General features: G+C 40.0%; 1 protein-coding gene across 2 annotated transcripts in view; it reads left to right on the top strand.

Moving 5' to 3' along the window:
- incenp (inner centromere protein) overlaps positions 1 to 12,035 on the top strand; it is a 33,842-nt gene extending 21,807 nt beyond the window's left edge. Inside the window, exons 13-19 of one of the 2 annotated variants that reach the window (XM_063062062.1) lie at positions 1,743 to 1,863; positions 1,972 to 2,091; positions 5,014 to 5,207; positions 7,680 to 7,788; positions 8,597 to 8,797; positions 9,248 to 9,401; positions 11,173 to 12,035. In XM_063062062.1, the coding sequence (XP_062918132.1) occupies positions 1,743 to 1,863; positions 1,972 to 2,091; positions 5,014 to 5,207; positions 7,680 to 7,788; positions 8,597 to 8,797; positions 9,248 to 9,401; positions 11,173 to 11,378 (1,105 nt within the window). In that variant the 3' untranslated portion in view covers positions 11,379 to 12,035. The remainder of the gene's footprint in view (positions 1 to 1,742; positions 1,864 to 1,971; positions 2,092 to 5,013; positions 5,208 to 7,679; positions 7,789 to 8,596; positions 8,798 to 9,247; positions 9,402 to 11,172) is intronic. The other variant, XM_063062063.1, reaches the window with a different exon arrangement.
- Positions 12,036 to 13,842: the final 1,807 nt, after the last annotated feature.

Below are 13,842 nucleotides of genomic sequence, written 5' to 3'. Positions count from 1 at the left end.
AATTTTCTTCCACCCTCCTTCATTTCCTTACTCTAGCACATCTCTTGCTTCTTCTCTTCAGCTGCCTACCACCACCTCCTGGTGCCCATCCTTCTCTTTCTCCCATGGTCTACTCTCTCATCAGATTCCTTCTCCAACTCTTTAGCTTTTCCACCTGTCACCTCTATGGTTCTTTCTTCATTCTCTCTCTCCCCTCCCCCCTCCCCCATCCACTCACCTGGCTTCATCTATCATCTTGAGGCTTGAAATCCTCCTCCTCCCCCCACATGCCCAGAGTCTAGGAAAATATAATGCCCCAACACACCAGAATGTATTTCTAAACTTGTTTGCTCCCCCAAAAAATAACCTTAAAGTTAAACTTTATATTGATAAAATCAATTTGCCATATGATCAATATTCAGTTGTTCTGGATGATCATTAACACCAGTGCATTTAGAGTAACAAGAATTGGTGATCACACCTCCAACATTCACATTCAAGTCATTAATGTATTGTAATATCCTGGTTCACATCTTTACTGTTGTGCTGTAGGTATTTAATTTAGCAGTTCTGTAAGAGCAGTCTGTTCTGCTTTCAGCCTGTTTGGGTTATTATTGAAGATGAGGGATGATGAGGAATGTGTGCCATCCAATTGGAATGCCGGAACTGGGAGGAGGTTTTTTTTGTGAGGGACATGGAGGTTGGTCTTGGGGCTTTTGTTTGGTGGTAGATGAAGAGGGGAGACGCTGGGGAGAACTGGTCGTAGGATACGACCCGGTGGGAGACCTGTTTGTTCAAGCTGGATTGTGGGCGACATTTGGAAGGTGGTGTGAGCTTTCATGCAGACCGAGGGCTTAGTGTGTGAATGGCCGAGAAGTTCAAGATGAGCATATTTGACTTTTTAATTAAAAAGGGCCCTTTTCGTATTTTCTTTACTGCCCCTTCAGTTAAGATTCATAAATATAATTCCTTTAATCGTATGCAGTGTGCTGTCTGGTATTTCACGGCACTAATTTGTAACTGGTAGCAAATTACACAACATCCACACAAACTGTGGTTTGGGCCGGGAGAGCGGTCTCAATCTCATGAGTTTGGTGGGACTGGAGAGTGTCTTCCCTAGACTTAAGCAGCCAAGGAAACCAGGGGGTTTCGGTATATTGCAGAAATAAAAGGCCCACCACTGAGCCATAAGCCAATGAACACTTCCAATCAGAAAGCAACTCCATCCTCTGATTACTGCCCAACTGGGGATCTTATGGCCAGCCAACCCTGAAACTCATTGGCCTTAATGAAATTCAGGCAGACAGGTTCCACCTTCACTACATCAACATGTTTAGTTACTAGATCTTTTTTATATTTAAAAAAAAATTAACTTTGTGAGCAGGATTTCCTATGAACAAAGCCATGCTGACTCTTCCTAAACCATGCCCTTCTGAGTACAGATAAATCCTTTCTAGTAGACTATTAATTAGTTATTCGGCATAATTTTGATGCTCTTAAATAAGGAAACAGGTTAGTTGTATGAGAAGTCTTTAATTAGTCCACCTGCTATATATACTTCATTATCTTGGGACTTTCTCCCTGCCCACCTTACTCAACCCACTGAGTGCCATCTGAAGTTCCTCTGTTCCAAAGGACACTGGGGATTTAAAAAGTATCTTCAAATGAACGATCTTTATTTAACCCCATGCACTATGTGCTCATGATTTAATTGAGTATGATTTGTTCTTTGCTAAAAGTAACCAGATTTTTATCTTGTACAGGAAACGGGAAATGCAAGTAAAACGTTTTTTGGAAACCCGATCCAGAGTTCAACAGCAAGAGGAGGAGAAGAAAAAGAAAATTGAGCAGAAGTTTGCTCAGATTGATGAGAAGAATGCAAAGGTATTTTGATGCTGACTTGATATAATTAAAAGGTCATGACAGTCCAGTTTCGTTTCCATTGAGTGTACATAATTACTTGGAGTTGATACATTCTGCTTCCCTTCACAGGTACGGGAAGAAAGATTTGCTGAAAAAGGGAAAAAGAAAGTAGTTACCAAGAGGATGGAGGAAGCAGAAGCTCGAAGGCGGCAAGAGGAAGAAGCTCGAAAACAGAAATTGCAACAGTTGGTATGGCTAAGTACATAAGAATCGCATTCTATTCAGCTATCTTAATCTACTTGCCGCTTTTATTTAATACATTGATTTCTCTTTTGCACAATTCTATGGAAAATTTGCTCCTTGGCTTACACCTATGTTTACTTGGGCCTGATTTACTTAGACGTAAAAACATAGAAAACCTACAGCACAATACATTCCCTTCAACCCACAAAGCTGTGCCGAACATGTCCTTACCTGAGAACTACCTAAGCTTGCCCATAGCCAGGGCCGGACTTTAGGCAAGGCTAGGCTGGGCTGCAGCCCAGGGGCCCAAAATAGGCAGCTACCATCATGGCAGACGAAAAAAAAATACGAGAGTGGAGCACAGAAGAGAAAAAAGGAACAAGAAAAAGAGGACCGTGAGAAAGAAGTATTGAAAATTTTTTAAACCTGTTCTCGATGATGCAGCAGTACCATCGCTCTCGTCCCAGTCCGACACCGGTGGACAAATGGAGACTTGTTCAACAGCTTGCGCTAGCACCAGCCTTAGCACAGGACCACCGTCCTTGCCACAGTCAGCAGCTAACATTGAAGAGGCAGAGAGCACGACTTTGGGATTCCCAACCACAGAGGCCTCCAAATAACCAAGTTGGGCCACCATTAATGTAAACGTTGCCGCTACTGAGGATCCTTACAGCACTGATCCTGCTCGCTGGGGAAAGGAAATGTTAGATGATTCAGTCCAAGCTTACTGGACTAAGAAAGGACCGAGTCCTGCCAGAATAAGGATGTGGATATCAAAGCTTTGGAACGAGTATACAAACAGCAGAGATGTTTTTTCTCCAAATTTCACTTCAAACGCAAGCTCGTAAATGGTGAGCACATATCAAGGCAATGGCTCTTATATTCCTCTTCCACTGGCTGTGTGTTTTGTTTTGCATGCCGCATCTTCAGTGATGGTAACTGTCAGTCCATCTTCGAAACTGGCTTTAGTGACTGGAAACATGCCGCTGAGCGCATAGGAGAGCATGAAAATAGCGAACACCACAAGGAAACGATACTGGCCTACATTACACTTGTGTCTGACAGCGGAAGAATAGATACAGAACTGCAAAAACAGTTCGAGTCAGTGTGTCTACTCTGCAAGTCACACAGCACAGCCATAGGTTATTATGTGCTAGATCTCATTTTTCAAAAAGATTGTTGTAGTATTGTCAAGTTTCCTAGTTTGCCATAGTGTCATCTCTCTTGGTCTTTTTATCTCTCATTTCCATTTTACTTTCTCAGAACACACGGTTGAGAAAAATACCTAGATAAAAATGCTTTGGCATTTGAGAAATGAGGCCTACGGTAGGTGCAGCAATAGCTAAATAAAGATTTAAGATTGGGTACATCATACTTTGTCTCCCTCAGAACTTTACTAAACCTAGGTCAATTTTTGAATGCTTTAGATGCTGTCCTTCAAACTAAGAATCTGCATTACTTTCTGTCCTCCTCTTAAGGCCTGTAAGTGTATAGCCTACGTATTGTACTAAACCAATGTCTTGGTCCACAGCTTTGATATTCAGACCAGTACGACCTTTGCTCTTGCTCTTGCCTTTTTTTTTTGTTTGGTACAGCAGCATTTTACGGTGTCAGCAGGGGCCCATCGGGGCCTCCAGCCTAGGGACCCTGGCCCCACTAAATCCGGCCCTGCCCATAGCCCTCTATTTTTCTAAGCTCCATGTATCCAACCAGGAGTCTCTGAAAAGACCCTAACGTTTCCGCCACCACCACTGCTTCTGGCAGCCTATTCCATGCACTCTGCATTTTTAAAAAAAAATAATAAAAATAAATGGAAAAAAAAATTACCCTCTCATTATCTTGTACACCTCTATCAGGTCACCTCTCGTCCTCTGTCGCTCCAAGGAGAAAAGGCCGAGCTCACTCAACCTATTCTCATAAGGCATGCTCCTCAATCCAGGCAACATCCTTGTAAATCTCCTCTGCACCCTTTCTACGATTTCCACGTCCTTCCTGTAGTGGGGCAACCAGAATTGAGCACGGTACTCCAAGTGGGTCTGACCAGGGTCCTATATAACTGCAACATTACCTCTCGGCTCTTAAACTCCTTCCCATGATTGATGAAGGCCAGTGCACTGTATGCCTTCTTCACCACAGAGTCAACCTGTGTAGCAGCTTTGAGTGTCCTATGGACTTGGACCCCAAGATCCCTCTGATCCTCCACACTGTCAGGAGTCTTGCCATTAATGCTATATTCTGCCATCAATTTGACCTACCAAAATGAACCACCTCACACTTATCTGGGTTGAACTCCATCTGTCACTTTTCAGCCCAGTTTTGCATCCTATCAATGTCCCATTGTTACCTCTGACAGCCCTCCACACTATCCACAACACCACCAACTTTTGTGTCATCAGCAAATTTACTCATTAGCAAATTTGCAGAGAGTAAAGTCTCGCTTCAAATAGCTGAGGTTGGACCACTCCGCTGTGGTCCAAAACAATCAAATTTGCTTTAAATTTCAAATTCAACTACTATTTGCTGTAGCTTCTGGTTATCATTTTTTTCATTGATCCTTGTTTTAGTCCCATTAATTTGATTATTTTAGGTTCAGTGTTGCTGGATTCTGTTTTTGATGCAATTACAGGAAAAGTAGACTCCACGGATGCTGCCTGACCTGCTGAGTTCCTCCAGTGTGTTGAGTGTTGCTTTGACCCAAGCAGCTGCAGAGTATTTTGTGTTTACAAGGATTCTACCTGCAGGTTTTGTTTGCTGCCATCTGCTCTACTGATTGAGCAGTTTTGACATGAGCTTTGCAACATTTGTACAGTGTGCCAATTGGGCTACATATTGTCCAATTCTTTCGATTAACACTGTTAATTTTGCAGTTGTCTAGTGTCTAAATGCTAAATTCTGAAACTGGATTTTACTCTCTACCTGCCCGTATAGGAGGAAGAACGGCAAATAATGTTGCAGCAGAAGAAGCAGGAGGAATTGGAACATCAACGTAAAATGGTAGAAGCCAGAAAGCTTCAAGAACAGCGGCAAGCTGAGCTAGAGAGAGAGCGACAGCGTGAGCACCAACTGGCTGTAGAGAGGGAGAGGGAAAGGATTAAAGAACAGGAGAAAATCCAAGCAGAGAAGTATGAGTCAGTTGTTTTAGAAGGATATTTTATAGATAACTTTTAGTTCAAATTCTTCAATATGATCTTCATGATGCTCTTCACTAATGATCTTAACTTCATATTTTTTGAACTACCTGTACTTTACTAGTGTTTTACAATTCCAAATACTCTGTCTGTAAATCCAGGTTGGGTGGAAGACATAATAGTTTACTGAATATGCATGGATCAAATTAAATTAAATAATATTTTTTACAAATTTTAATGTCGGTGGAATTCTAATGCCAGCACAATAATTTAAAATATTTTAACATTCATGATTTTAAATTGGAAGCTAGGTAAAATGGTCCTGTTGTGGAACACTTGAAAAGTGGAAAATTGTGTATTTTAAATTTTGGTCAGAAGCTTTTTATTCAATGTTCTTGCTTTTGCAACTCTAATACAAAATTAGGCTGACTTTTTTTGATAGATTTGATTAATTTTGGTGCAGTGGTTAGCACCACTGAAGTAAGTTTAAAAAGCAAAAAGAAAACAAGCTGGAGATGCTGGAAATATAAATTGTGAGGAGAAAATGCAGAATTAAGCAGCATCTTTATGCATAGAGGCCATGTTTCAGACCTTTTTGTCTGTTTTTTTCTTAAGATTTCCTGCAACTGATATACAAAACCATAAAACATAAGAGCAGAATTGGGACATCAGCCAGTGGGTCTGCTCCACCATTTCATCATGTCTGATCAATTTTCTTTTCAGCTTCATTCTCTTGCGTTTCGTCCCCATGACCTTTCATGTCCTAACTAATCAAGAACTTATTGAACTCCATATTTAAAAACACCCAATGACCTGGCCCCCACAGAGAAGTCTGGGGCAAATATTTCCACAGATTCACCACCCTCTGGCTAAAGAAATTCCTCATCTCCATTCTGAGGCTGTGCCCTCTGGTTCGAGACACCCCCACCATGGGGAAACATCCTCTCCATATCCACTATCTAGGCCTTTCAACATTCGATGGGATCCATCTCTTTTTCTCTCCCCCTACCCATTCTTCTGAATTTCAGCTAGTAAAGGCCCAGAGCCATCAAACGGTCCTCATACAATTAGCCTTTCATTCCCAGAATCATACTCATGAAACTCCTTTGAATCCTCTCAAATGTCAGCACATCCTTTCTTAGAGCACCTCAGATTTTTGAATATTCTCCCTGTTCAGAAATGCTCTGCCATTTTATTCCTATTACCAAAGTACATGAACATACTCTTCCTGACACTGTATTCTATTTGTCTTTTAGCACATTCTCCTAATCCTTCAGCAGCTTCCCTGTTTCCTCAACGCTACCTGCTCCACCTATCTTCATCTTGACCACAAAGCCATCCAAATTAGTCAGTCATCCAAATTATTGACAAACAACATATAAAAAAAGTGGTCCAGACATCGACCCTTGCAGAACACCACTAGTCACCAGCAGCCAATTAGAAAAGGCTCCCATTATTCTCCCTGCCTCCTGCCAATCAGCCAATGCTCTATCCATGCTAGTATCTTTCCTGCAATACCATGGGTTCTTATCTTGTTAAGCAGGCTCATGTGTGGCACCTTGTCAAAGGCTTTCTGAAAATTCAAGTACATAACATCCACAGATTCCACCCCCCCCCCACCCCGCTATCCTGCTTGTTATTTCTTCATGGAATTCAAACAGATTTGTCAGGCAAAATTTTCCCCTAAGGAAACCATGCTGACTTTAGCATATTTTATCATGTGCCTCCAAGTGCCCAGAGATCTAATTCTTAACAATCAACTCTTAACATCTTCCCAACCACTGAGGCCAGGCTAACTGGCCTATAATGTCCTTTGTTCTGCCTGCTTCCCTTCTTGAAGAGGGGAGTGACATTGATCTCTCACCTTCACCATTATTTCTAGCTTTCTCTCACTACTCTCTTTCGTGTCTCTCTAACATTCTTCCAGACAGTTCAGCTATCATTAGATCATTAGCATGTCTTTGGAGCACTTTTCCCAGATCATCTTGACCTTTGCCCAATCTGTACTCCTTTTTGGGGTTCAATTCGCTTGTTTTCTTAACAGTTCAGAAGAAAGGGCCATCAACCTGGAATGTTAACCTCTCCCTGCAGATGATGCCTGACCTGCTGGGTACCTCCAGTATTTTGTTATGTTTCAATTCAATTTTATGCTGAGGAAAGTATGCCACCTTTCCAGCAAGAAAAATAGATTTTAAAGGACACAACACTTCACCCATAAACCCCAGTAATCTTTGGCTTGCCTCTTGCTCTTGAACTTGTTAAAACCACCAAAAATGGATGCACATAAATAACAAAACAAAATTTAAGGTTCTAAGTTGTTAAATTAGATCTTGATTATTAATAGATTCTTGATGGTTAGAATTTCCGTTGTTAATGGAGCTGGAGATGGGTTTTCAATCAAATATATTTCCCTGAAAGTAGAATTGTGCACGATTCAGATTGAGTAGTGTATTTATCTTCTAACAGAGAACGTGCATATTTGGAGAAAAAGAGAGCTCTTCAGCTCCAGCGAGAACTGGAGCGAGCAGCACGGGAAGATGCAGCACTCCAGGCTGAACGAGAAAAGGAAAAGCAGGTGGGAATCTTTATCTTTGAGGAATTCTGAGGCATCACCTGCTTCTTAAACTGCCCTCTATCTATTTATTCCCATGCCCCACCTTCCAAAAGAGTTTTATTTCTTGGATGATAATGAAGAAAGTGCACTGTATGTAGCTTTTTGAGAAGCAAGGGTGGAGGGGTGGAGTAGGGCTTTTGTCAATTCCAGTAAGGCTTTTTATTTCTATTTGTATTTGATATTTAGAATATGTTATAATTGCTGCAGTAAAGGGGTAATTAAAGCACAAAACATGTAAATCAGAAATTACTAACCTCAACTTGAATAAACAAAACCCATTAAATCATAAAAATATATACATTTAATTGAATAGCATAGATCCAAATGTTATCTGATTCATTTGTGCTGTGGCTAGTTAACTAATCACTACTTCTGGAGTGGAATAATCTTTAATTTTTAAAGATTATCATAATATTTTTTCAGGGTATTAACCACAGTTCCTTTTGTTTAGGGTAAGTTCAGGTTTGCAAACATGACTTTCTTCTAACTGCATCCTACAATTTCACCCCTCTGAGAGTAATCTTGCTGAATGTGCATTATTACCATTCAGTTCCTGTTAGCGGTTCAGAAGTTAAGGAGTTTTCTTCAGTATCAAATTTTCCACATTAGAAGTTCTGATTACATGCTTGTCTGACAAGATTACGTACTTGTTCAAGCAAATGAACCCACCTTGTAGGATGATGTCACCTAGAATTTAGCAACTATTTGTATTCTACACTTGTAGCTCAACTAATATAGGAGCCCTCAAGGTTATTGTTTCTTCTTGTAGGAGGAAAAACAATTGGCAGACCTGGAAAGACAGCGTTTAGAAAAAGAGAAGATTAGAAAGGAGCAGGAAATAAAAGAACAACAAGAAAATGAAAAGAGAAATCGTGAAAATGAGGAAAGAAAATGGAAGGAAGAACAAGACAAGAAAGCTGAGAAGGAAGTTGCAAGCAAAAATATACTGAATGTGACTGTGGAGGTTCATGTAAGTGTTAGGGAGGAGTGTGAAATGAACAGATTTGTTGATTTTTAAGCTTTGCATTTTATTACAATTATTTAGTATTTCCAAACTTGCATTGCTATAGCGTGATTTGTAGAGACATTTTTTGTGAATGCCAGTTGGCTGTGAGAAACGTGCTCAGTAAATGATCATGTGCATTTTTTTTTAATACTCATGGCTCAAGACTAAATATTTTATATTGTGTTTCTACAAGATGAAATAGTGCCTGTGTTGCTGAGGTAGTTGAAATCTAGATTTGCATGACTAGAAAAGACGGTGGCAAACTAACATTGCTAGTTCGAAAACAGATAAGTAGAACGGGAGGAAGGAAACCTAAGAAGAGTATGCTCACAGAAAGATGATTTAATTAGGCTTTGCTGGGAATAAATGATTATTCAAAAATCTTGAGTTTTAACAGATGAACTTGTTTTCTAGCACACCCCACCTCCAGAGTCTTACACAATGACTCCCAATACTAAAGTCAAGATACCGAAAGTAAATTTGGACGATTATGGAATGGACTTGAACAGTGATGACTCTACTGATGATGAGGGAGCACCACGCAAGCCAATCCCTGTTTGGGCAAGTGGTAAGTGATTTCAAATTAAATAATCATAATCAGTTTTATTATCATCAACATGTTGAGAAGTTTGCAGCAGCATTAAAAGATACATAAAAGATGCTATACATATTATAATAAGAATATATAAAACATAAATCAAAAAGTGAGCAAAATATTAAGAGAGGGTTCATAGACTGTTTGGAACACTGATGGCAGAGGTGAAGAAGCTGTTCCTAAAATGATGAGTCTCTCTTCAGGCTCCTGTACCTCCATGATGGATGCCACCTTCTTAAGGCATCATCATGTCTTCTATGTTAAAGAATTTGGTAGAAGACAAATGTTTTGCATTTCACTAAAATGAAAAGCTTTGAGACTTCCCTCAAGTTTTATTGACCAGTAGTTGTTGCAGGTGGAGGGTGATTTTTTTTTTGTGTGTTATATAGAGTAGAGACTTGTACATGCGGAGTCCCATTTCCCTGCATTTGATCTACATCCATCTTCCTCATCCAGTTTTCCTGCGTTTGGCCAATATCCCTCTTTCTCATTAATGTAACTGTCCAAATGTTGTAGTTTTACTGCTTCTGGCGGCTCATTCCATAATCCTAGTATCCTCTGCAGTGAAAAAATGTCCTTTGGGTCCCTTTTAACCTTTAAAATATAAACCTTATGCCATCTAGCTTTAAACTTCTCTACCTTCAGATGGGAGGTGGGGGGAGAGACTATGACCATTCACCTTTCTAAGCTGCATAATTTTGTATACCTCGTATAAGTTTAGCACTCTGCCTTCTACACTCCGGGGTAGATGCCCAGCTTCTTGTAACTCACACCCTCCAGTCCCAGTAACAACCTTGTGAAACTTTTCTGCAACCACTCCTGCTTACTAACCTCCTTTTGCTGCAAAACCAGAACTGCATGTGATGCTCCCAAAGACGGTAGGCTCACCGGCCTTTAGTTTCCTGGCTTGTCATTGTGGTCCCTGATACCTTGTCACTTGAAGCTTTGGAATAATGAACTCCCATAGTTAAATATAATGTTGCAATGAAGGAAGGAACTACTGTCCTAGGAAGCTTTTTTTAACCATGATGTTCAGTTTAAAAATGCTGGGCCTAGAGAATAACTCATTCTGAACTTCACACGCTTCTAAATTTTGATTGAGCTATTTTAATCAGTTCTGCACAGATTCTTTAAGTTCAAGTATATTGTCGTTCACCTATACACCTTGGTTCCTCTGGGGCCAAGATGCAAAACACAGTACATATAACTGTGTGTGACAAAAATAATATCAACATATGTCCCTGACTGGCATGGCCTGAAGGTAGACAGGTTGATATAAGGTGTTAGGTGCATGTTTATGTAGGACAGTATAATCTTACTGGCACTACTATAATAAAACAAGCAGTGGTATAACTGTGAGACAGCAGCAATAAAAGATGAAAAGTGACCAATGCAGGATGAGTGTGTGTGAATTTGGGAGTGGGGTGGGGGTGCAGCAGACATTCAGATGGAGTGTGCATGTGTTGCCACCCAGCATACATGTACATGCTTCAAGAATCTAACTATTCAAAATTGAGTATTGGGGGTAAAATTCAAATTACTGGAAAAATCATTCTGCAGTCACATTAGTGCAAGAGACAGTTTCATTATATTTCACCTGCCTTTTCATCCCCAAGACATCAAAAGAGCAAGTGTATCAACTAAATTACTTTGCATATACAATTTGGACTATTAACAAATACTTCTATTTTCTGTATTACACCTAAAGTTTGAATTGTAATGGACTTTTTTTTTCTCTTATCAGGTAAAGAACTACAGAAAGCCCTCTTACAGCAGTATTATCATCCCATTGACCTGGACAAATTCTTTGGTGTCATTCAACCACCCAATCTTGAAACCATCTTCAGTAAAAGCAAACCACGTTATCTGAAACGCACTAGTTCTGCAGTGTGGCATTCACCACCACTATTGAACAGGATTAATGTACCCTATAGCTTTAAGAAATACTGAATTTTATACTTTACAGTAACAATCCAAGTTTTGTAAAATGTGAAACTGTCTCTTCAATCCTCTGCTTGACTACTATATCATGATTTTACTATCTTCTCTTTGTATATGTATATAGCTGATAAAGACTTCCAATGGAATATCAATCATCTGTTTCTTAAGAACCTTTTTATGCATGGGTCGACTTTGAAATTTCTGTGCCAAATAGAAGCTGGGATTGTGGTGTAATTGCAAAATACTGGGGTCTATGCTGTGCATCTGACTACACACCTGCCAGAGCTTGATATTTGAATGAGCCATGTCCATCAAAGTTGCTTTAATGGTGTAGTAACTAATACTTGGGCTGTACCATACAGCTGGAATAACAAGGTCCAACTTCAAATCACGCTCAATGGTGCAGGCATCGTTGCATGTTGAAATCTGTTTTGCTCACTTACAGCTAAGCACTGGGAAAATCTCAAATTTTCTACTGTAGTTCATGCTCCTAGAGATGTGAGATATAGTTTCATTTACAAAAAAAAAATCACAACCATTCTCTTCTGCTGCTTAGAATTTTGTGTACATACCTTCAGTTGGATAAGATGTCTGAACTGCCCCTGGAGTCCTGCTCCAGCCAGATGATAATAGTAACAAAAAGCCTTTTGTGTTTCAGATGCTACACCTGTGGCGCTGTGCACAATTCTTTTATTATGATATTGGAGTGAGAAGCTGAGCTACATGATACCTTGTCTATCATGGCCTGACAAGTGTTTTATTAGTCTATTAAAATCTTGTCAGCAAAGGATATATTATGATGAAAATGTGTACCTTTAAGTTCCTGACTATTAATTTTGGGAGGTTTTTAGATTGTTCTTTTTTAAAAAAACAACAAAATTGCTGCATTAGTTGAAATGCAATACTGAGTAAAACTAAGTAAAGTTAGTCTGTCCTGAGCCTTGTAGCTCATCAAGCCAATGCTTATGCCGGTTTCCGTGGCGTGAAGTGACTGAGAGTATGGACGCCAGTCTATCGCAAGGTTAACCCCTCCCAACATTTTGCCGGTACCCATTTTCAGCTGGGTGGACTGGAGCAGTGAGTGGTTGTGTGCCTTGCTCAAGGACACAACACGCTGCCTCGGCTGGCGCTCGAACTCACAACTTTCAGGTCACTAGTCCAATGCCTTAACCACTTGGCCACGCGCCACAGAGTAAAACTAAGATGAAAGGATTATTCTGGAGCAAAGAAGCAAAAAAAAATAGACCATTCACCCTCCTATTCTGCTCTCCCCATCATTTTCTCTTGAGCAGAACTCTCATTTATTACTCCCTCTTTACAACTTGTTTGAATACCTTTTATGGAGGCACATGAGGCTAAACTGATTAAGTCTATAGTCTCACCATATTTCTAGTGTAACTTGGGCTGTTTCTCCCATACTAATCTCTCAGTCAAACACTCAGCTCCTTGTTCAAATAATATTGTATTAAATAACTTATGATCGATCATACACCTTCACCAATCGAGCTGCTGGAATGCATTTGGAGAAGTCATTTATCTCAAGCAACTGATTCAAATTTAATTGGAACAACTGCCTGAGAGTGGTAGAGTTCTGCTACTAAAGTGCAAATTCCTTGCTCAGTATTGAGCCTCTAATTTGAGTACATACCATTTTGTGAAAATATAAATAAAGGGTTTGCTACCCATTATAACAAAGACACTATTCAAGTCACTCGCGCAACAATTTTTTTTTGAATTGGTGCAACTTTGAGTTTTGAGTACTGATTGGGTGGAACAGTAGGAAAAATCCCTGTCTTCACATCAAACTTGATACAATTGAAGACTTTTTGCCCCCTAAGACCTGCAGGCTTCGAGTTCAAGTTTATTATACAATATTCCTCCAGACCAAGTTGCACAACAAAGTACATGCATATACAGTAACTCACACATATAAATCAGAAGTAATATTACCACAAATAATGAGGTGCATTATGATACAAATTAAAAAATAAACAGTATCACACTACTGCCACCACATGCATGATGAGAACTGGGTGTTGTTGGGAGTTGAGTAGTTTTATAGCCTGCGGAAAAAAGCTGTTTCCTTCCCTAACAGTTCTTGGTCAAATGCTTCCATAAATGCTTGATGGTTGGGAGGGGGGTTGTCAAGAGTGTTGGACAGATGGGAGGGATCACTCACAATCTTCAGAAAGTGGAGATGCTGCTTTGCTTTCTTGACAAAAATGGTAGTGTTGAGGGACCAGGTGAGATCTTCCATTATGTGCACTCCAAGAAATTTCGTGCTCTTAACTCTCCAGAGAAGCTGTGTATGTGCAGTAAGGAATGATCAGCCTGAACCTTCATAAAATCCACAATGTGACTAAACACATTGATGAAGGTAGAGTAGTAGGTGTAATGTATATAGATTTAAGCAAGGCATTTGATAAGGTACCCCATGCAAGGCTTATTGAGAAAGTAAAGAGGCAAGGGATCC

Source organism: Mobula hypostoma, chromosome 11 (assembly GCF_963921235.1).
Source record: "Mobula hypostoma chromosome 11, sMobHyp1.1, whole genome shotgun sequence".
In the NCBI taxonomy this organism is placed as follows: Eukaryota; Metazoa; Chordata; class Chondrichthyes; order Myliobatiformes; family Myliobatidae; genus Mobula; species Mobula hypostoma.
This window is presented reverse-complemented; position numbering and strand designations above follow the sequence as displayed.